We start from the raw sequence: 24846 nt of genomic DNA, 5'->3' as shown, positions 1-24846 counted from the left end.
GAGAGAGTGTTACCTGTTCTGACTCCCTCCTCCGTCCAGTAACGAAAGCCGAGACAAGTGTAAAATGGAATGTCTTTTAATAACGACCAGACTCTTGGTGGCTGAAAGCCAAATAAACAAACAGATAAGGACTTTGGCAGCAAGTCCGATAACCTTGGTAGCAATGCAAACAAACTTTGGCAGCAATCCAGCCTGCCAAGTTTGTTTCTCTTTAGTCAAACGTTGACTTCTGCAAGAAGGGCATGGCACAAGTAGTCTCTTTTATAATCTGGGAGAGGAGCTTAATGACCATTAGCTGAGCGTAATTACCTCCTGTAATTACGTAGTTGTTCTTGATGCTAGTAGCCCTTCGACGGTGTGCATCCTAGAACAACTCACAGTTGGTTTCTGAATCGCTCTCTCTTGTCTCCTCCCCACTGATCCAAGGCTCAGGCGCCACCTGGTGGCCAACCAGTCTCTCTGCGCCTTGCTCGGAGTCAGAAGTTTGAAGTTTGAAGTTTTATTTCATTTGTATGCCACCCTTTTCCCTGTAAGGGACTCAGGGCGGCTCACAACTCAAACAAGGGAAGGGGGATACAGACCATTGACAACAACACAAAACAATACATAATTAAAAACACAACAATCATAACAATCGAGATAGGGGCAACGATTCTTTAGCCACAGGCCTGTTGGAACAGCCAGGTTTTAAGGGCTATGCGGAAGGCCTGGAGGGTGGTGAGGGTACGAATCTCCACGGGGAGTTCGTTCCAGAGGGTCGGAGCAGCAACAGAGAAGGCTCTCCTCCGGGTAGTCGCCAGTCGACACTGGCCGGTGGATGGAATTCGGAGGAGGCCTAGTCTGTGCGATCTAATCGGTCTGGTGGAGGTAATTGGCAGCAGGCGGTCTCTCAAGTACCCAGGTCCAATACCACGAAGGGCTTTATAAGTGACGACTAGCGCCTTGAAGCGTATCCGGAGACCAATAGGCAGCCAGTGCAGCTCGCGGAGGATAGGTGTTACGTGGGTGAACCGAGGTGCACCCACAATCGCTCGCGCGGCTGCATTCTGGACAAGCTGAAGTTGCCGAATACTCTTCAAGGGCTGCCCCATGTAGAGCACGTTGCAGTAGTCCAGTCTGGAGGTCACAAGGGCGCGAGTGACTGTTGTGAGAGCCTCCCGGTTCAGGTAGGGACGCAACTGGTGCACCAGGCGAACCTGGGCAAATGCCCCCCTGGTCACAGCTGACAAGTGGTGTTCAAAAGTCAGCTGTGGGTCCAGGAGGACTCCCAAATTGCGGACCCTGTTTGAGGGGCGTACTGTTTGACCCCCCAGCCTGAGAGATGGAACACTTGGCCAATTAGTAGGAGGGAAGCACAGCAGCCACTCGGTCTTATCTGGATTGAGTACAAGCTTGTTAACCCCCATCCAGTCCCTAACAGCCTCGAGGCCCTGGCACATCACGTCAATAGCTTCATTGAGTTGGCACGGGGCGGACAGATACAGCTGCGTATCGTCCGCGTACTGGTGGTATTTTATCCCGTGCCGTCGAATGATCTCACCCAGCGGTTTCATGTAGATATTAAATAGGAGGGGGGACAGGACCGAACCCTGCGGTACCCCACATGTCAGGGGCCTAGGGGTCGATCTCTGCCCTCCGACCAACACCGACTGCGACCTGTCCGAGAGGTAAGAAGAGAACCACTGTAGAACAGTGCCTCCCACCCCCACCTCCCGCAGTCGTCGCAGAAGGATACCATGGTCGATGGTATCGAAAGCCGCTGAGAGGTCAAGGAGCACTAGGACGGAGGCATGACCTCCATCCCTGGCTCTCCAGAGATCATCGATCAATGCGACCAAAGCGGTTTCCGTGCTGTAGCCAGGCCTAAATCCCGACTGGAAGGGATCTAGATAATCGGTTTCCTCCAAGGACCGCTGGAGCTGAAAGGCTACCACCTTCTCAACAACCTTCCCCACGAAGGGGAGGTTGGAGACTGGACGATAGTTGTTTAAAACGGCTGGATCCAAAGATGGCTTCTTCAGAAGGGGTCTCACCACCGCCGCCTTTAGAGCGGGGGGAAAGATCCCCTCCCGAAGAGAGGTGGCAACAACCGCCTGGATCCAGCCCCGTGTCACCTCCCTGCTGTTAGCAACCAGCCAGGAGGGGCACGGGTCCAGTACACATGTGGAGGTACTTACAGCTCCCATGGCCTTGTCCACGTCCTCAGGGGTAACAGCTTGAAAGTCAATCCAGTGATGTCCTGCCAGATTATCCCCTGGTGCCTCAGCTGGTTCTGCGCAATTGGAGTCCAGGTCCGCCCGAAGCTGAGCAACTTCATCCGCGAGGAATTGGACGTAGTCCTCAGCTCTGCCTTGCAAAGGATCGCTCGTATCCCTCCTATTTAGGAGGGAACGGGTTATCCTGAACAAGGCGGCTGGGCGCGACTCAGCGGAAGCAATCAGAGAGGCAATGTATGTTCTTTTAGTTGTCCTAATTGCCCGGATGTAAGCTCTGATGCTGGGTTTTAGAAGTGCTCGGTCTGACTCGGACTTACTGGATCTCCATCGTTGCTCTAGGCGTCTCTTTCAGCGCTTCATCTCCCGGAGTTCCTCAGTAGACCAAGGGGCCCTCCTGGATCCACTGCCTTGGATCGGCCGTAAAGGCGCAATCCGGTTAAGAGCCTCTGTCGCTGCTGAGTTCCAGGCAGCAACCAGAGTCTCTGCCGGACTGCGGACGAGGGTATCAGGAATAACCCCAAGTTCCGTCTGAAAGCCCAGAGGGTCCATAAGTCGCCTGGGGTGGAACCACCTAATCGGTTCCTCTTCCCTACAGTGGGGGTTTGGTCTTCGAAAGTCAAGCCTCAGTAGGTAGTGGTCCGACCATGACAGGGGTAAGATCTCGCTACCCCTCAAACCAAGATCACAACTCCACTGCTCCAAGAGAAATACGAGGTCGAGCATGTGACCTGCCGAGTGAAATGGGCCCCGGATTACTTGGGTCAAGCCCATGGCTGTCATGGAAGCCATGAACTCCTGCGCTCCATCAGAGTGTTCACCGAGCGAAGGCAAGTTGAAATCCCCCAGAACCATAAGCCTGGGAAACTCAATTGCCAGCTCGGCTACCGACTTGAGGAGCGAGGGGAGGGCTGCTGCAACGCTGTTGGGAGGCAGGTACGTTAACAGCAGGCCCACTTGACCCTTGAGGTCCAACTTCACCAGCAAGGACTCACACCCGACAAGCTCCGGAGCAGGGATCCTACGAGGTACTAAAGACTCTCGGATAACAATAGCCACACCTCCACCCCTTCCCTGGGATCGCGGCTGATGTAGCACCTGAAAACCCTCTGGGCACATCTCTACAAGGGGGACTCCTCCCTCCGGGCCCAGCCAGGTTTCAGTAATACATGCCAGGTCTGCCCTCTCGTCTAAAATTAAGTCCTGAACGAGGGGAGCCTTATGAACTACAGACCTGGCATTTAGCGACAGCAGCCTGAGACCAGGGTCCTGATTACTCGCGCCATCTGGCCTTGGAGTGGGACTCATAGGGCCGGAAGGAGGGATCTCTGTGACGTAGCGAGCCCTCCTTCCCCGGTAATGGCCAGCCCTAAAGTCCCCGCCATATCTGCCCCTCCCTGTTAAGACCGTAATGCTCCGGCCCACTCCCATGTCCGTAGTCCCACCAACCACTCCTATGGCCCCCGCGTTTCCCGACAGGCCCTTCGAATCAGTCATCCTCTCACACAAACACAGCCACTCATCCATGCATTCCCCACATAAGTCAGTTAAAACACAAAAAATACAGCAATAGTGAGGTTAAAAAAGTGGGTACAGTCATCAATCAAACATACCAGTCACACCGCAGTCCTAAAAGTTTTTTTTTTTGCGCACTGCGCAAGAGAGGAAAAACTCAATGTTCTTGATCTTCTCCTCTGCGGAGTCTGTCCAGGGTCCTCCACATCCTCCAGGGCCGACTCATAGGGCCCCTCGCTATCGGAGTCTGGTGGCAGCTCCAACGGCTCCTGCCGGGCCACAAGTTTCCAATGCTTGCGGGCTGGCTTACTAAGTGCTGGGCGCCTGAACATATGGGTACTTAGGGTATTCAAATAAAAGGACAGTGATCATGGGTGGAATCAAACTGGGCTATTAGAACAGGGTGTACTATTATTGGATATTGAAATGAACTAGAACTAAAAGCCTATTTTATTTAAATTGTAGCATGCTAAACTTTATTCAATGCTGTTATACAAAAAAGGAACCACAAGAAGGAGGGGAGGTTCTATTATTGTTACTTCTGACTATTTATGACTTGATAGACAACAATTCACCAGGACTGTAAACAATTTTTGTAAACCAGTAACAGTGTCTAGCCATCTTGTTTTGTCAGCTTATTTTTCAATTGGCTTCCATTTCACCAACTATCAAGCTTTCTTCAAGGACTATGTGCCTATCATATCCAAAATAGATAAATTTTAGCTTTATAATTGTTTCAGTGATCAATTTGCATTTACTTAATCTAGGCTTAGATGATTTTGTTGTTCTTGTAGCCCACAATATTCTCCATTTTCGTCAGCCTGGATCTCAATGCAAAGGCATTAATTTTTCTTTATTCAGCTTTTCTGATGTCTGGCTTTCACAACCATATTAAAACAGGGAAGAAGTTTGCAATAATAGTGTCGTTATTGTCAGTGTGAATACTTTCCATTTTAATATTCTATCTAGATTTGTCTTTCTCACAAGAAATAACTGAAGGGTTGCCCACACAATGTTCAGTTCAGCATGCTTTCAATTGGATTTGGTTTCTTGCAAAGCTACATTTTAACTAGTGCTTTCTGTAGGATATGTGAAAACTAGATATTCACACACACACGCACACACACAAATGCACCAGGATGCCCTGCGTTTTGAAGTGTTGAGGAACACTTGTCCTTCACACTTTTTTTTGTGTTTAATATGGGAACCATCTGTATATCTTTTGCAAACATGATTCTTACCCAAAGTGTGAAACAGGCTCTTACTCACCCCTCACTTGTCTTCTTAAATTATAGACTGGAATTGGATGACCTTTTTCCTTTTAAACAAATTTGATTCTGTTGCTTACTGCAGGATAAACTTTAGACTAATTTTTTAGTCCATTTTTCCTTGTAAAACAAATAACATTAGTTCCAAATTAAATGTGTCTTTTAAGTTGTAACAAACATTTTATGTATGTCATATGAACTGTATTTATAAAGTTAGGTTCAGTGGGGTAAATACTGGAGTCAGGCTCTTTCTGCAGCTTTAAAAAGCTTTAGATTGCTTTGGCATGGGAGACAGCTAATTTCTTTTTAGTATAGCTCTGTTGCATTGTCTCTCTTGTAAGCCTTCATTCCCTTCGGCCTCCATCCCTCTCCGCCCTCCTCCCAGCTTTACACCTGTTTCTGCACTCCTGTTGGCCTTCATTTTTTGCTGTGAATTATAATTCACAGCAAATTACACTCTTTGAAACTCTTTTGTTTCTGCTTCCCCTGAAACCGAACGCATTTACTTGGAAACAAACTCTTTTTTGTGTGTTTCGTTTTACATGGCAGTTATTATCACGAAAAATGGAGGCATACATGTCCTTCCAGCTACAAAGCTGAGTCTTATTGTGTCCGTGCGGAGCCCATTTACCCGGCTGTCATCAACAGCCAGGCTAACTAGCGGCTCTCCTTGGAAGCTCCCGGGCCATGTGGCCCCGAAATCGGCGGCTGAAGGTCCTTGGTCGCTGGCCTTCGCGGCACCGCTGACAAACAGAGATAAAAACTCGGCCCCCAGCGCTGGGAGAGGAGCCCTTCCCTTCCTTTCAGGGTCTCTCCGGAGACGTGAAGGGAAAAAAGCCTTTTGCTCCCTGCGGCTCGGAATTCCCGGCTTTTCTCTCTCTTTTGCTTGTAGTCGCGCGCCTCTCTCCGGCTATGTCTATCCTCTCTGCCGCCGTTTCCAGCCACGAAGCACATACGTGCCTTCTTCATGCAGCCGAGGACGGCACGGATGACGCTCATCTCCCGACCGCCGACCTCTTCCAAGAGTAGGGGAAAGAAGTCCACGGCCGCCCGAGGACGCGCGCTCTCCCTCGCCCCGATTGACGTCACTAGCTGGAATTCCTCCTCGCGGCAAGCGCGGAGACGCGCACGCGCGCCTCCAGAGACTCAACCAAGCACAGCCACAGCGGGTGAGTCGGCTATCGGCTGCTCCGCTAGCCAGGGGGCGTGACGGACAGGTAGCGTTCTTTTTCAAAACAAAATAAACCGCACGCCAAACGCATAACCGGTATCTTCGCCTCAAGGCAGGTCAGAGAGCCCCCCCCCCCTTTCCCCTCCTCCCGGGCATGTGCAACCTCAAGGTGTCCCTGCTGCTTGCACTCGAGGCGTGAGTGTGGTGGCTTCGCTGTTCGAATCTCCCTGGCAGCCAAAAGCCTCCATTTCTTGCTGCAAGGTAAGTCTTCGCACTGGGGCGATGGGGAACTTATAGGGAAAACCCCCGCTCCGGTTGATGGCAGTGGGTCTCAAACCCATTGGTTTGGTTGAGAAGACGGGGGTGGGGGAGGAGAGACTTTTGGCCGGTGGCAGAGTCACAGCTTGTAGAATTGGGGTGTGTCGCAAGTATTTTCAAAGCGTGCATGTTGAATTCTTGGTCTTAGTCGAAATAATTTGTTTTAAAGAAGTTGTCACTAGGATTGTCAGAAACCGTGCAGTAAGGCTGTATTTCATTAGCTCATTTTCTGCTTTTCATTTTTGCCACTTTCTGCACTACACAGACAGACTTCTCACATAGTTAAGCCTTCATCTGACTTCCACCATATAAAATCAAGAGTATGACAAGAACTGGCATGGATGATTCTTTCTAATGAACAGAAGCTTTCTATATATGTGTTGTGTGTTTTTGTGTGTGTCTGAATTTAGTATCTTGAGTTTGCTGGGTACAGTATTCCAGGCCATGTGGCACCTGATTTAGAAAATCTGAGAAGGCAGAGAGGGTATGTGTGTCTATAACACATATATTAGGGAGGTAGTAGCAGTGCATCCATCAGAGAATGAAGGTTGTGGGCAGAAGGCAAATATTCTGAGGAAGTGGGAGAGATTGCAAACTGGCACTGTTTGTTGTTTGCGCGTTTTGGGGATAGAAGAGCCTTGTTAGCGGATGCTTGTTTATTAGAATAAGCTGGTTTCTGATGAATATTTTAACTGTATGATTAGCCACTGAATGTAATGTGCAGAAGGTTAGGGTACTCCTGAAAGGAAAAAGAAAGAAAAGTGTTGCAAGCCTCAAACCTTCAAAGCAGCATTTTAAGAAAGGTTGCTTCCCCCCCTCCCTCTTCTCCTTTTTCTCTACTTGGGAGCTGATAGACAAGCAACATTGAGAAATTTCAATTGTTCCGATGAAAAAGTGCCAGAACAGATTTTAGTGCAAAACAGACAGACTGTTCCAGTTGTACTACAGTAATGAAAGCAGGGCGCTAGCATTAGATAAGAAAAAAAAGATCTGAGAAATTTTAAACTGTTTTCAGGCAAGGGATGAGGAACATCCAGTTAAATATCCCTTAAAAAATTATGGATAGGTTTCAGAATGTTCAGAATTTAGTGACAAGTATACAAAACCAAATAGCTGTTTAAAGATATCGGTCATGGAGAAAATCTATCTATGCGGTCACTAGGAATTGAAAATGACTTGAGGGCATATAATCTTTCAATCAAAGACACCAAAACGAATAGGAAAAAAACCCTGCACATATTACGTGTGTCCGTAAATGTACCTATCCACACATAAATCTATTTTTACAAGGGCACAGCATATAATTAACATATATTGTTCATCATATAATCTAATACTAAAAATTGGAAATAAACATATCTTATTGTTTACAATATCATATTGTTCGGGGGATGATGAAGTTTATCAAGCAAAACAAAGCAAAACAAGATCATGCTCTGGCCCTCTGATTTAGTTGAATAATTTTGAGAGGTAACTGTTTACCCCAAACGGTTCTGGATCTGTTCTAGACTAAAGTAAGTTGGTCCTGATCAACTGTGTTCTTTGGGATTATCTGAAGAGTCAGTGGAGGTTAATTGACTCCTTTCCTGGGATTGGAGTTGAAGTGCTAGTAGAAGGCTCAGAAAATGGATGCTTTCTACCTACTGCATATTTTTTTCACTTTTCACCTCCTCCCTCCCCCCAAGTGCCACTCAATGGATGGGATGGGAATAGCCCTTGCTCTGCAGTACAGATTTTTGAAAAATGTTTTTGGCTGAAACAAAAATAAATAACAAACCAGACGATAGAAAGGAAAGAGCTGACCTCCAAACCAGAAAGTGAAGAGCTTGGGGGACTCTATAAGTGTGACAAATAGATGACTGATTGGGATATCCCTGCTTGAGGCATTGAGATAAAGGGAGATGATGGGAAGGTATGAGTTAGAAAGAGATTAAAGATGCAAGTATTCATGGGTACAGAAACAGACTTTTTTTAACTTCTGGAAAAGACTTTTCTCTCAGAATTCCAGGGACAGGGAAAAGAGAAGCTTGAATTTCCATGGAGGTAAGAAATCCAATCACTGTCCCAAAGGTATGTGATGTTGATGGATGACCTGATCCTGAGATAAACGAAGTCGGCACTCTACAGACTTGATATCAAGGGAAATAATGCTATTTCCCAAATGTGAATATACAGGAGTGATGGAGAAACACTAACTTGATTAATCAATCCTACCGTATTGATCATAGACCTTTTCTTCTATTTCACATTGGAACAAAGACACTGCCAGAAACAACCTGGAATAATTATCAAGGGACTATCAGGGGTTAGGCAGGAAAGCAAAAATGGTTGGAGCACAAGTAGTATTTTTTTCCATACTTCCAAGATCAAGGCCTGAGGGAGGAATAGAGGATTCTGGAATTAAAAATACAGTTCTATAATAAACTGAGAATAACAACAATAAAGACAAGTTTAAAAGAATGAAAAGAGGGACATGTAAGAAAAGGAAAATTTCAGGAAAAAGCCTGAATTTATAAGGAAAGGAGCTGAGGTTTGCTGTGAATGCCAAAAATAAACAAAAAGTGGCTTAGAATTATGTGTGGAACAAGAGAAAAATGATCAGTCTGTTGGTCAGAGAAGATAGCAAGATGGTGATAGACATAAAGGAGAATGCTGAACTATTTAATTCCTGTTTTAATTTTCTATTTTTATAAAATGAGAAAGAGATCCAGTCTGTCAGAAGCTCTGCTTGAGACACATGGGAGGGAGGGGGGGGCACAGAAGAAAAGTGCAGGTCAAAACAGACTTGGAGGCTAAATCCTATAGAAGTCAATTAAAAGAGCGGACATAATATGGGTTATTCTCCTTAGAGCCAAGGTAATAATAATAATAATTGACAAAATCACCATCAGTCAAATGCAAAAAACCGCATGTATATTACGAAAATACGTTACGACGTCCTAGGCCCCTGGGTGGGGCCCGACTAGTAATCAATGCCAAATCCAGCGAAACAACTGGCCGCTGTGATACAATTGTAATAGTAGTAGTAGTAGTAGTAGTAGTAGTAATGTGGCAGTACATGGTGACAACAGAATAGAAAACTGGATAAAATTACAAAATACAAAGATCTGCAAATAGAAATAGAACAACTGTGGCAAAAGAAAACACAGATACCAGTAGTAGTACTACTAATAAGTAGTGCACCTTGGGTGCAATCTCTAAACAATTGGAATAGTAACATCATTGGCATGTACAAAATCACCATCAGTCAATATCAAAAGGCAGTTTTACCTGGAACAGCTTACATCATCAAATAACAATATCTGCCTATTCCAGGTCCTTGGGAAAGATAGGTGGATAAAAATGCCAAATCCAATCTAAACATCTGGTTGTATGACCAACCACAACATTATATATTATATGTATATGCTGCCTGAAATCCAATGATTCTGGGAGTACAAAAACCAATGGGTGGAAGCTTTATAGACAGAGAGTCAAACATGAGAAATTTCCTGATTATGAGAGCGGTCAAGCAGTGGAACAGTCTGCCTCCTTGGGTTATAAATATCCCACATCACTGGAGGTTTTCAAGCAAAGGTTGGAATCAGTGGTGGATTGTTCCCAGTTCAGCCTGGTTCGGCCGGACCGATAGTAGCGGTGCTGCAGGCCCCACCCACCTGCCCAGATGCTTCTGCACATTAGCAGAAGCGTTATGCGTGCACGCGAGTGTGTGTGGGAGCAAGCTTGAACCGGTAGTACAAATATTTGAAACTGTTTGGAATGTCATTTGCCTGAGATGGTTTGAGGATTTCTATCAGGGATTAAAGTAGAAGACCAAAGTCTCTTCCAATCCTATCTTATGATTCTATGACTTGCATGGCTCCTGACCAACAAATCTTTTGTAACCCAAAGATTGGTCAGGTTGGTGTTATAGGGTAGACAGCAAAACTTTGCACAATTGTGGACCCTATTAAATATTATTAAATAAGATTTGTTTTTGATATGTTAAATGGGTTGATACATTAATCTTATACAGTGCGTGTACTAACTTTTCACTGAAGAACTGTGGCAAATCATATACCTAATTTCTGCCCATTATGCCAGAATTTAGTTGTACAATTAAAAAGGGTCACAAACCATTGCATGTTGCTGTTCTTTCTCTAGATGGTGCTGTTGGTCTATATTAATGGTTCATTTATTTGATTTACATTAAATACTGGATAATTAAAATATATAAAATAAAAATAGCTTTACAGTTATTAACATTTATAGGGCCTGCACCTGATTATAATGTGTTTTTTTTCCTTTTCTATACCCATTAAAACCTGTAATCATAATATAATAAAAAAAATCAGAGCAGCATTACAGGGTTTTCAATTCTGATTGGTATTTATAGGGTTAATGCTATCGGGTAGTATTTTTCTTTGTAGATTCTGCCTAAGGACAACTTTAGTTTAATAACCTTAGTTTAACTAGTGAGATATGGTTCTGTGAGCAGATCCTAAAGGAGAAATGTTTTGAACACATGACCATATTTAAATTTTAAATTTTCATCCAGTAGCAAGACATCTTAAAAATCAAAGGCTGTGTAGACACTGACCGTGTTTCCCCGAAAATAAGACAGGGTCTTATTTTCTTTTTACCCACAAAATACGGCTTGGGCCTTATTATGAGGGGAGGGATTATTGTTTTGGGGTTGCCAGGTGGCTGCTCTCTTGCAAGCGGGCTCCCAAACAGCTGGGCACAGCCTCATGGGCGAATGGCTGTGTTGCGCAGCAGCGCAACACAACAGCCATGAAGCAACCACGCTCACAAGCAGCCACCCGGCAAACCCCCTTTCCAGCTGGGCACAGCGCCATTCATGGCCTAGGGGTATTGCCAAGCTGTGTGAGTACCTGTTTGCTGCCACCTGGCTCCCACGGCTTGGTGCCTTCGAAATGCCAGTAAATGGCGCTCTCCATGGCTGGAGAGGGGGGGGGTTGCATGATCGGCTTTTCTGCTTTCGCTCACAAGCCTCCCAGCCTCACGATGCCCTGGCCCAGCTCTCCCTGCAGAACCAGGGCACTTCCGCTGCTGCCGCCATCCCAGCATGGCTTTTTTGGCGGCTTCCAAACTGAGTCTTCCAACAGTGGCCGCTCTGGGCGTACGCTCTATGGTTGTACGCTCTGCCGGCAGCTGGCCCACAACCGTAAAGCGTACACCCAGAGCAGCCAGTATTGGAAGACTCGGTTTGTATGAAATAGGCAAGAGAATAATTTCAGTTCTGTGAAAAAGTATGAAGATTTTCTGAATTTCTGCATAATTCTCTATCAATCAGAGCTTCATGTTGTCTGACTAATACGTACTGTATATATGGAATCTGGGTGAAAAAATAAAGTTTCATTTTTGTCTTATTCATTCATAAACAAAGGTCATCCATATGATGTGTCAGTGTGAAAAATTGTAGTTTCCCCTTAATTCAGTCAGGTGCATTACAGATGTATCTAGGGCTAGATATGTGAGTGCTTCATTAAACAATCAAGCTGCTGTGTGCCAGCAACCCTACCCTATGTAAATCTCACAAACCTTGGCTCCTCATCAATGTGAAAGTCTTACAATATCAGTTCTGGATATTTAAACATGTTTAGTATGAAAACAGTGAAGAACTATTTCTCCATTAATCCACGGTCAGAAACTGTCTTGAAATGGAGAAGGCTTGGAGATCAGTGAACAGTAAACAGCAGCCATCCTCTCAAAACCAAGAGCACAGCATACAAGAAATTAAAACCCAGGACAGCATGTAGGGATCTGAAGGATTTTTTTTATCTTGACCAAACAGTCTTACAATTTACCCATCTGGAAAAAAATGGTTAAAAAGGCATTATTGGAGTTTGGTAAGCAAGGTAGAAGCCACTGCTACGGATAGTAATGCTTGTTTCAAATTTACCAAAGGCGCCTGGACAGCTTTCAAGATTTGAGAAGGAAGATTTATGGACAGATGAATCAAATATGAACATTTTGCAATTACATGGAATTGTTATGTTTGGCAGAAAACAAACATTCCATTCAACAATATGAAAATCTCTCTCTCCCTCCCTCCCTTTGCCTCCCTCATCTGTCTGTCAAATTTATATAGCTTCCCATTTCACCAGGAGTGACTCATGTCACTTCTCAAGCATTAGATCATAGAGAAAGATACTGACCCCAAACATACAAAGAAATCTGGAAGAGAATGGCTGCAGAAGAACATATTTGATGTTAACTTTAAGAGAAAGCTGGTAGAGTCTGAAATTAGCAATTCATGCTAGTAAACTTTCAAGCATTATTGAGCTGAAGCAGATTGCTATCGAGAAATAGGCCAGAATTTCTACCCAGCTGTATGAGAGATTGACCACCAATGAGAGGAAGCTTGTGGTTGTAATTAATATAGTTGAAAGTGGTACAATTAGTTACTGCATCTAAGGGGAGGGAGGGCAATTCACTGGGGCATTACATAGTAGATATCTTTGTTTATGAAATAAATGAATCAAGCGCAAAACTTTGATTGCTATTTGCTCATGCACTTTTCTCACTTTATATGTCATTTTTACAATACTCAGTGGCAAAAATATCCAGGGAAAAGTGGGTTAGTATTTTTTGCAAAATGGCTTATTTCGTCCCCAAAGTGAAAGTACAGAGATTATGTCCGCTTCTTTTGCCTGTCCTTTGCTTTCTTCCAGTGGGGGGGGGGGTTCCTACCGGTTTGACCTGGTTTGAGTGAACTGGTAGTGGTTTGGCAGCCTGGGTCGCTGGAACCGGCAGTGACCCAGGCCTGCCATGACCCCGAACCGGTTGTCTGGGTGACACCATAAGCACTGCGATCTTGTTTTTTACTTCTGCATGCGTAGAACAATTTTTATTCCACTGTGCATGAATGTGCAGGGCACATCCAGTGCGTGTAGCGTGCACATGAGCGAACCGACAGTAGTGCCTGCCGGAACCCACCCCTGCTTTCTTCCCACCAGATAAGTTAATGTTAGAGTTATTGATTCATGGTTTATAACTGCAAATGTATGTACCCATGCTGTAATCACAAGTACACTGCATCAATTTGTCTGCAGCAGGCAAAAACTTTTTAAGACAAGAGAGTAGAAGCCAAAAAGGAACAAAAAATCCACAGAACAATTTTATGTGTGCTTGAGTAGTTTTTTAATGACATTTGAACTACTCTTTGAGAGTGGTTATGAGAAACTGATTAATTACCGTAAGGTTGTTCATCCAAATATTTTACTGGTTTGGGAAATGATTTAACAGCTTTCAAATCCAAGGTCTCTCTTTGCCTCAGCCACACCATATCCATTTTCATTATTTTTCATATCTCTATTTCTCTCTTCAGGAATTGCTGGTCTCAGAGTCCAGAAGGGCAAATATAAAAATAAATGTTGTACGCTACCCAGAGTCGTCTTGCAGCTAGATAGGTAGCAAACAAATGAAATAAATGAAATGAAATGAAAGGGGAAAAAAGGGGAAAAGCAAAATGAAAGGGGAAAAACCTGACGTGCACTATGGCCTTTGGAATTCTTTCTCAAGAGATATAGATATGTAATGTAGCTTCTTCGCAAAACTTTAACATGAATCAAATAAAATACATTATTAAAGGAAAGGAAATCTTGCTTGAAAAACATAGAGAGAAATCTGAAAAACATTACATTCTTACTGTTTTTATTTCATATTCATATTGAGTGGAAGCAAGCAAAGCACCAGTTTACCTTTGGTTTTATTTTTTTCCAAATCTTTTTAAGAAGCCACATTCTCAGAATTGATCGCAATAAATTAAGAGAGTTGAGTATATTTGCTTTAATCTGACTCTGATATAACCCTCTGGTACCTCATTTAGTAGGAGAGTATGCAGAGATTTTGCTGTGTGTGTTTTTTTTATCCTGTCACTCACAAATATTCAGGTCTCTTGTAGCACTTCCCTTCCCCCCTGGCCTATACGCCTGCACAATAGCCCATTATCCTACGTTAATCTTCTCATATTCTGTAGAACTAGAAAGATGAAGGAGAGCATTACATCTTTCATATCAAGTTTTTCTTTAACCATCCGTTTGATTTTCAGATCAAATAGCCCAGGAATTTAAATTGACATTCTAAGGTAGATTTGCTATTTATTTCATTGTTATTTGAAATAAAAATATTTCCACCTCCCTCAAATTAGCATATCTCAGGTAAAACTGTAATGCTGCAATAAAGTCTGCATCAGAACAGTACAATACAAATAATATATAAAATACCTTAACATCAAAAGCAAACCGTTCTAACTATCAGTAATAGCAGGAGAGATAGACAGGCAAATTATAGGGAAGTTCATATTACAGGTTGCCATTGCTTCTCACTGACTGCCTGGTTTTTACTTATGACTTCTTTCAAAATCTGGTCATAAGATTTCTTTTATGACAGAAATAAATTGGTTCCTTTAAGGTACAAATAAATCAACTGATTCTCATTTTCAGTTCTCCTTTTGTAGTGATTTTGTTTCTGATATGGTATTAGCTCTAGATACAACCTTTTATACATCAATTTTGTACAGCAGACATTTTAACCATTTATAAGTATTTCCGTACTACTTCACATATTGTCTAAAGGGAGGTTTTTAAAAAAAATCTTGCCTTTATTATTTTATAAACCCAAGTTGTGAACATACCTAATACTTCTTTTGTCCTCTGTTTTCTGTGAGATGGGTTGGGCTGAGAGAGAATGACTGGCCAAAGTCAGCCAGCATGCTTTCATGCTTAAAGCAGGACTAGAATTCATGGTCTCCCAGTTTCTAGCCTGCCACCTTAACCAGTGGACAAACTGGCTCTCTGTTTAACTATTACTGATTGAATCAATTGCTATAGGATGAATTGGCATATGTTAAGCCATAAGCTATTATAGGATGTTAGCACCCCATCCCTCTCCTAGAAGAATGAAATATTCTAGGAAATATTAAAAAGGCAGAATATTATACCTCCCTGAATGAGAAAAGGAGAAACATGCTCTTGGAAAGCAGCCCTCACCTTTGCTAATAGCCCCAGAAAGGCAGGGCAAGCTAATTTACAACACAAAAGACCTTCTCCCTCAGGACATAATAGGGTTCGCCCTCTACCTATCTCACCACATGGCACTGAGCAGATTACATCACCCAGCAAGATTCAACCCAGCCTGTGGGACTCAAGACAACCTACAAAGTTACCCCTGCATGGCCCCATGGGAGTCTGACAACCAATCAGGATACATTTCTTGCCACAGGAATAGGAAGCAAATCCAAAGCCCAACAGAGGGTATAAATCTCTCCCTCTCTCACCCTTGTGCTTTCTTTTTGCTCAGGACCTCAAAACATATGGTCCTGTCTACCATTAAACCATCTTTCCAAGCAGTCTCCATGTTTCCGGTGTCTTTCTTCCCACTTGGAACTGAATCCAGATGGACATTTCTTCCAACACTATGATTTTTAAATTATAATTGTTGGGTTTACAAAATAGGTAAGATAAAGGAGAATAAAGCAGAGGAGAATAGGAAACATTCTGTGTTTTAATATGAAAGAAGAAATGTACTGAGAATCTAAAACTAAATTAGCAGGGGGGAAAAACATACAGGATGTTAAACTGTTTAGCTCAACACTATTAGCTCTAAAAATTACATTGCTGGATTTGGAATTGAAAATATGAAACAGAATAAATGAATTTTTTTGTAGTGTGATTTATGTCTTACATTTTTATTTTGTCTTTTGATAGGACAGAAGCCACCTTGGGCATTCTTTTACCCTTAAATCTGGCCTGCAATTCTTTAAAATGAACAAATTTTTCAAAGGTGAAATTTTATTTTACAGGCAAATGCAGAGTTCCCTGATTTGTAAAACCAATTCAGGTTTTGAGTATTGAGTATTGCAATATTAGTCTTTCTCTTTTTTTCTTTCTCTCCAAAGCTATTATGCAGAAATGGGTAACTTGTGGCCCCCTTAAGCATTTTTGAAATCCTAGAAGCCCTGAAACTGATTGATGAAAATCAGTGGTATTATTACTTATCACTGAGGACGTGAAGTTTCCTGATATTTTAAAGCAGGAAACATAGAAATAGGCCAATTAAAGAAAACAAAGCAAAATTAAAAAACCTCTCCTGTCCAAATAAATAGGGGGTGGTGGTGAACCCCTGAATTTCCTGACCCTTACTATTCTGCTCTGCCAATGCAGCCTTTACTCAGTCTCAATTTAGGGAGTTGTCTTATCTCTCCTGCTATAATAAATGACTTAATTATGTATTAAATATGATGGGTTATTATTAGGTAACCTGATACTGATTATATTGAAGCGCCTTGGGCAAGATTGTAGAGATAACATTCCATACTGGCAATTGAATGAGGACTGATCAGTGAAATGAAAGAAGTATGTAAGAAAAATCTGGAGCTAGAAAAAATATATCTCTTCTTAGAATGGTTTATCTTTTGAAAATAAACAATTTGTAATGCTCTCATTTTTATTGATCTAGGAAAATCAGAATGAAGGAGATAATGCCTAATAACAGTACAACAAATATATCTCAAGCAAGAAAAGCAGTGGAGCAGTTAAAAATGGAAGCATATCTGGATAGGATAAAGGTAAATTTGAACTTGTAATCATATTTACAAATTCTGACCACCCACTAGTTAGAAATCTGCAGAAGCTACTCAGATTTTCAACAAAGCGTAGCTAGAAAAGAATTTTTATGGCACACTGGCATCCGTACTAGGCTGAAACTAGTTGTTTGCCACCTGTCAATATGAGAGTGCAATTTCCCCTTTTGTCTAGCTCAGTTTAAATCTAGCTTTCCCACCATCACCAATTTTCTCATAGCTTAAGGGGCACATGTTTTGCATGTCTCAGGCAGGGAACTGGGTGGCAGTGGTCACAATGATTATTCCTTCCTTGGTACCCTCTGGTTTTCAGTGTAACTCCTACAGATATTATCCTATGATATTTATTATTAGGAAGCTTTAACTGTTTACAATTGCCTTCACTGTTCATGGATCAGTATCTATTGCATTACAAAAGGGGAAGACACTCTTTCTCCTAGAACCCGCTGGATTTTCAAAATCTGATGCAGAAACCTTGGGGTAATCCCAGGATAGAATGAAGCTAAAGTTGGCACTGTGGAATTAAAAAGAGAAAAGTCCTACTGTTCAAATGTAAATCCATTTGGATAATGTTGGAATTTACTCAAGTTGCATAAATATATATGTTTAGGTTATGCTGAAATTAGGACATATTGCTATTACTTATAGGGTTCAGCATTTATGCTTTAAAGTTAATTGCACGTGAAGGATCAGATTAACCTTGAATTATTTCCTGAGCAGCTTTGTAACTGTCTTAGTTTGTTGATATATTTTTCTCTCTTGAGAAAAGACTCTCATTTTAAGTTAGGAAAAAAGTAGATTATATCCATTGTAACTGGAGTTAGAAGATTTATCGAATGTTAGATGTGATACATCCTTACATAATGCAATTTTATGGAGTACTTGAGTGAACAAAGCAGTATTTAGAATGTTTTAAAGCTATTGACAATTCTTAAATTTTCCACAATATATCTTGGCTTGTAAAATTAATTAAATGTTGTTACTCTGTTTTCCTGAAAATAAGACCTCCCCGGATAATAAGCCCATTTGGGCTTTTGAGCACATGCGCTAAAATAAGCCCTTCCTGAAAATATTGCAACACAGCAGCAGCCATGAGGTGACCACGCTCGCCGCCTCCTCCACCTCAAAAATAATAAGACCGCCCCAAAAATAAGGCCCAGTGTTTATATTTTTTTTTTGGGGGGGGGGAGAAAAGACCCTGTCTTATTTTCTGTCAAACATGGTACAAGTTGGCTCAGTGACAATTCTGTGAAGTTTAAACCCTCCCCAGAACACTTAACCTGCTGTGTGTCCTGTCAATTGCAGTTGTAAAATTGTTTCTCAAAGACCTCATTCTCCAAAAACACTGCTTAAGCAGATTTTTCTCTGGTTTGAAATTACTACTGCACATTACAAATTTTTGGCTTGAATATATTAGATTGTGATTTTTTATATTCATGAGATAAGTAAAATGAATTTATACATGTTTACTTCTCTTTGGAAATGAAACACATACATTGTAAAATAATTTTTATTATTGTTCAAATAACATTCCCACGCAAATATTACTATATTTCTGCATATGCATAAACAGAGATGACTCATTTTCACATGTACAAAACATTTTGAATGATACATTTAAATTGACATTTTGAAAAAGCCGATGCTCAGAATCAGTGCAATCAATTATATTGCTTCATGATGTTATATACAATCTTTTATGTCATTGGTAAACACTGTTACTGCCTTATAAAATTGAGTTCATAATTAAGTCCATGTACTTAGCTATGGTTTATATAATCATGGTTTACTGAAAAGACACCATTGGCTGGCTTTGTATAATATTCTAAACCATTACTGGTGACATAAAAAAACCACAAAACTTAAGATTTGTATATTTTAGGCTAGTAGCCAAGCATAGCTCTTTGTATTCAGTGAATTAAGTCAAAATATGCTTATAAAGAACATCTATGCAAAGAGCAGACAGATTAGATCTAACAACTATGGAAAGGAAAACAGAGACTGAGGATTTAATACTGTTTATATGCTACCATTTCTTTTCTTCCAGAAGTTGAACATTATCTAACCTAGTTTTATTTTTAAAGCTAAACAGGTCTAATTTGATATACTACTTGGATAATCACACATCTGGAAACCATATGCATGTCCAGGGCATGTACAGATAATATGTTTTTGATTACTAAGATGAGAAATACATAGATGTTTCTAAGAATATAGAGCTTATTTACATAGCTAATATGTATACCAAGCTAATAAGTAAACCAAAATGCCTCTAATTTAACTATTGCATCCTTTGTTTTGAACAGCTAATAACTTTAAAAAGCCATTACAATAATTTCAAAATATTGTAAAGCATAATATTTTGCTTTGTTCTCAGTGTGATAATAGTTTCTCAATTCAGCAAAAATAATTTAAAAAACTATGTGAGACTTCTTCATTTAATCACTTTTTGTATTAACAAGAGACTTGTGTATATTTGAAGTTAATATGCAAAGACCTGATTGTCCAAGAACCGATAAATTAAGCTCTTAAAATATTCAGAATAGCGAATGAAATATATTAAAAAATTAGAATCTTAATTAAAAACAGTAGCTATGATCGAGATGAAACTAATGCATTGTAGATAAATATTGTTGCTGAAAGAAAATTCCTTTTTTAAAATAAAACAGTAAAATTGAAAAAGTTAGAAACAATATTGGTAGAAGAAATTTGTATGGTATAACTAAAGTTTGCAGATACCTTTTAGGATAACAAAACTATGCCGCTGATGTTCAGTCAAGAAACACTGATTTTTAACATGAGTAGGACTGTGAACAATTGCATACAGCAGCTATTGTGCTTTTCCCATTCTCCTTTAAAGATGGAATTGTTAATTATTTCTAAAATAGTGTTGTGAAATCAACACTGGCATTAGTGAGATGTTTGTGGATGTGCTCATTTTAGATACAAAGCAAAAGCAGAGTGGGTGTCATTGCATGAACAGTAATTATGTCTGTCTTTTCATGGAAGGTGACTGTAGTAATTGCAGCATTTTGTCTTGTCACTGAATCTTATAATTATAGGGTATCTAACAGGATTATATTCTAACTTGGGCTGTTTTTAATCACCTTCTTTACTCTGAAATGTAATGATAACATTCTCTAGTTCTTTCAGAGATTGCTAACTTTGACTTAAATCATAAATATCTGGTAACAACTCTCCGAGGTAGAATTTTTTGGTAATATTCATCGATAATAAACAAAAAGAGATTTAATCAATTATTGGTTTAATGTAGTCACATTGTTTGGATTGTGAGATCTGGAAACCAATTTATCGGAAATTGTTGATTCTAAGTTACATTGCTTGGTGAATATTTCAAAATTTAGTTTCCTTATATAAATTTCTAATCTAATTTTTCTTTGTTTTCCTTTCTGTTACTATTTTACAATCCGCTAGCACAAAAAATAACTGACAAATCTAATTGAGCTTTTCTTTTTTCTCTGAACGTTTGGACTTATGCCAGAATGTACCATTTGGTACATTATCATAGACTAAAAATAAAACATGTAAAGGAGCTACATATGAATTTTAAAAAATGCTTGGTTTTGGTGCATCTTGCTGCTCCAGCTCTACTGCAACATTACACGTGGCTTCCTTATAGCATTGACTTTGTTCTTTGGAGTGACTTTGTTCTTTGGGAAGGTCACAGCATTCTGCGTGCCTTTGGCCTCTTCGGCTTTGAAACAGAGATGAACACCGCCCCCTAGAGTCAAGAACGACTAGCACATATGTGCGAGGTGAACCTTTATCATTACCTATGGTTGGTGCAGCTCTGTCACATATATGTACTATTTTTTAAGGATTTACTATAATTTCAGAGAGATTAATAAATAAATAATATACTGAATGATAGTCTGAGATGTATGCATGATGTGCAAATCATATTCTTAAAAAAATTGATGTGGCAAGGCAAAAGCTTTAAAATAATTTAACATTACATTGTTTAATTATATGATTACTGCTTATATACCTAAAACTTTTGTGTTTCTGCCTTATTCAAAATTATAATACAGAGAATTTTGGTGAGAGGCTGGGAGATACATAGAAAGCTTTCAAAACTCATGTGCAAGCCTGGGACATCTATTTCCCCAGCTATGGTATAAAGGACTACTACATAGAAAATATTGCTTGGATCAATCTATTAACACTCTTGCAATAGTAATAATACTTAGATAATCCTTCTCCCATTTTTCTTTTGTTCTTTTTCTTGTTCTTTTTAAAATGCTCCTAGGTATCCAAGGCAGCTGCTGATTTATTGGCATATTGTGATGCTCATATGGGAGAAGATCCCCTTATTATACCGGTGCCTGCATCTGAAAATCCCTTCCGGGAGAAGAAGCTCTTATGTACTATTCTATGATTCACCCTGCAGTTGAAAATGTTATCTGTGAAAATACATTACTGATGGTGCATGCTTTTCCTCAAGTTTTCTCCCATATAGTAATTCAGTCGAAAAGTCAACCTTTCTAGAACACAATATATTCTAAGTTAATACATTTTAAGTGAAGGTTTTTAATGTCAATTTTTCTATCAGTGGTATGTGCTCAACATTTCTATTGTTCTTTATTTGTGTTTTGTAATAAAAGAATCCTATTTGTTGTTACTTATGCGATAATTAGATTTTGTTGGTTAAATTTCATGAACTGTCTTTGGCTTGTTTGCATAGTAGACTAGCCATAGCTTATATAATAATGGCTTATGAATTAACCAAATTGCCTGACGGAACACACAGTGAATCATAAATCAACCATACAGGTTAGATTTGCACAACACACTGAGTCACAAATTGGCCAATCGCCTTTTAGCCTGGGTGCTGTGTGCCAACCCAGGCTGTCTTTCAGAGGAACTGAAACTATGATGAGCAATATGCACTATCAATTTCTTAACTATTTTATTTCCATGTAAAAAGTGGGATTGCAGAAGAGAATGTGCTTGATGAATGTTTGAATTATGGATACTAAAGTTAAATCAAATCTTCCCAATTAGCTGCCTTATACCAAGTCAAACAACTGGTCAACTTATTGGAATTATCTGTACCGATGGGCAGCACTTTCAGGTTTTGAACAGGAGCCTACTTAAGCCCAACCTGAGATGCCAAGGATTAAATTTAGTACTTTTAAAATCTAAAATGTGTTCTTTACCATTAAGATGTTACTCTTCTGTTTTGTATTGCAGTATGCTAATTGCAGCAGACAGTAGCACTAATAATCATTCTAATAATAGAACCAGCACATGAAAAACTTGCAGGCCAAATAAAGAGCACACTGATACCATTCCATAGGTCAAACTGGCACAGTGTGGAGTCCAGTTCAAATAAAGAATTCTTTTTTAAAATTTAACACGTTAATTATAGTTTCTCTGGGTACCGATTCCCATTTCATACTAAAAACTATGCAGCCTGCAGCAAAGGATGTCATCTTGATATGTTCCTTAATATTTCAAATTATATACCTCTAGCCTTTGTAATATGCTAAATACAGATTTCTAGTACAGTTGAGTGTGTATTAAGTAACATAGATTTCTATGGTCTTTATATTGGCTCTTATCTTTAAAAAAAATCTTAAGTCTGTGCTGGTAAAAGCTTGTTTGTCTGAAATCAGTTATATAGTTCATTTGGTATATGTTGTATGATAAAATGTACTGTTAATCATTTTCCTTACTTGAATATTTTAATAAAAGTTACTTTTCATTTGCGATTGTATTTCTAGTCACTTATTTGTCTATTGGATAATACAAACTATTTGTGTATCAATTTTTCATCTGGGGTTAAAATTCCACTGATGCCATATATTCACTGAATGACTCTGTGAAATAGTTCTTTTTCAATCTGTTTCTGATCCCAAGTAAGTATGCTGTATTTTAATACTCTAAATATGGGCAATCTTCTTTGTATAATAAGCATGTGGGTTTTTTTTAGTTTTAAAACATTTTAAAATGCAACTAATTTGCATATAAATTGATGTTTAAAACCTCAGCCCAAAATTGAGCAATAGATTGCATTTATTCATTTATTTATTGGATTTATTGGATTTGTATGGCTGCCACCTCTGGGCTCTAACTCTAGGCAACTAACACAATAAAACACCAAAACAAAAGAAAAAATAAAAACATATCAAAAAGAAAAAAGGCAGCAAAGATAATTGGACAAACAAAAAAAATCATAAATTCACAAGCTCCACTATTTCTGAAATCCTATGCCTAAAAGAAAAGTCAGCCCAGAAGTGCAGCAAGTTTAGGGATCTAATCTCAGGAGAAATTGTGTTCCAAAGGGCTAACATTGAGAGAAAAGACATGTTTCCTGATCAACGAGACCCAGAGCATGCTTATTTTGCCAGATGTGATGGGGCAGGTAGAGTCAATTAGAGGAAGGTGGTCATTGAAATATTCTGACTCTATGCCATGACCAGCTTTATAGGTACTAACCAGCACCCTGAATTGCACCTTAAAGCCTGGGAACCAGTGCATCTTAAAAGGCATATACAGATAATGTAGTACGGGCATACTAATATATGCCCATAATTGCTCATGCTGCCAATTGTAGCTTTGTTTTGAAGAAAGGGGCGTTCCATTTAGAATACATTGCATTCTAATCCAGTTGGGAGATGAAAGAAGCATGAGTGACCATGCACAGTTCCTCTTGATCCAGGAAAGGAGACAATTAATGCACATGAAATTGTAGAAAAGTCCATCTGGCTGCAGCCATCAACTCCGTGAGTCTAGGAGAACCCCCAAATTGTACATTGGTTCTGTGTGAGGCAACACAACTCCATCCAGAACTATAGACAGAAGATCTACAGTCCAGAACTCTGGATACCCTAAAATCCAGAACCATTCAGTCCTGCTTGGTTGAGTTGGAGCCCACTCAGACATAGAAGCAGAATCTCCACAACCCAAGACAGAACTACCTATTCTGACAGATGACCTTATCCAATAGCTTCATGCATATGTTAAATAAGAGTGGGGAGAGTGTTGTTGAATCCTGAATAACTTCATGAAAAAGGGGGTGTGGGCTTAATTCCCCACCCCTCTTGTTAACATCAATTAGAATTGATTCCAGAGGAAGGAAGAGAACCAAAGCAAAGTTCTGTCCCCAATTAAAAGATCCAGAACAACAGCATGTTCAATGGCACTGAAAGCCATGGAGAGATCAGGGACAACCAGAAGTCAACTACCCCCTCAATAATTTACAGTAGGAAAAGGAAGCTTGGAGGCAAATTGAGGAGTCAGCTGATACCTCCTTTAGGAGAAAAAACTGGATTAAGATTAAATTGGAGGGAGACAACTAAATTTGAGTGATGCAAAGTGAAAGCTGTTCCAAAATTACGGGTATGGAGTGTGTACAAACAAGCCATAATGCAAAGTCACTTAGAGACCAAGATATGGGCAAGATCTGTTTAATATGTACTTACTTTAATCTTGTATTTTATATTTTAAATATTATGTCATGGATTATACCTTATTTTAATTGTGATGTTTACGAATAAATAAATATACCTAGAGGATTGCTTAATCTCATATTTTGTTCCCACAATGGCCAGTCAGACCAATGGAAAGCCATTTAAAAGTAAACATGTTACTAGGCTTCCCATTGGTCTGGTTAGCCATTATGGAAACTTCTGAACGATTGCTAAGAAAACTGAAATGACCTGTCCAGAGAGTCTCCAGGAATCAACACTGCCTTGAAGAGCATAATAATAAGTTGCTGCAAGAAGATTGCACAGATTGACCACAAAC

General features: G+C 40.3%; 1 protein-coding gene across 1 annotated transcript; it reads left to right on the top strand.

Moving 5' to 3' along the window:
* Window positions 1-5143: 5143 nt before the first annotated feature.
* GNG4 (G protein subunit gamma 4) lies at window positions 5144-24511 on the top strand. Its single transcript, XM_032217071.1, has 3 exons — window positions 5144-6428; window positions 16950-17058; window positions 21344-24511. The coding sequence occupies exons 2-3, from the start codon at window positions 16960-16962 to the stop codon at window positions 21470-21472; spliced, it is 228 nt and encodes a 75-aa protein (XP_032072962.1). The 5' UTR covers window positions 5144-6428; window positions 16950-16959; the 3' UTR covers window positions 21473-24511.
* Window positions 24512-24846: the final 335 nt, after the last annotated feature.

This window comes from Thamnophis elegans, chromosome 4 (genome assembly GCF_009769535.1).
Source record: "Thamnophis elegans isolate rThaEle1 chromosome 4, rThaEle1.pri, whole genome shotgun sequence".
Taxonomy (NCBI): Eukaryota; Metazoa; Chordata; class Lepidosauria; order Squamata; family Colubridae; genus Thamnophis; species Thamnophis elegans.
This window is presented reverse-complemented; position numbering and strand designations above follow the sequence as displayed.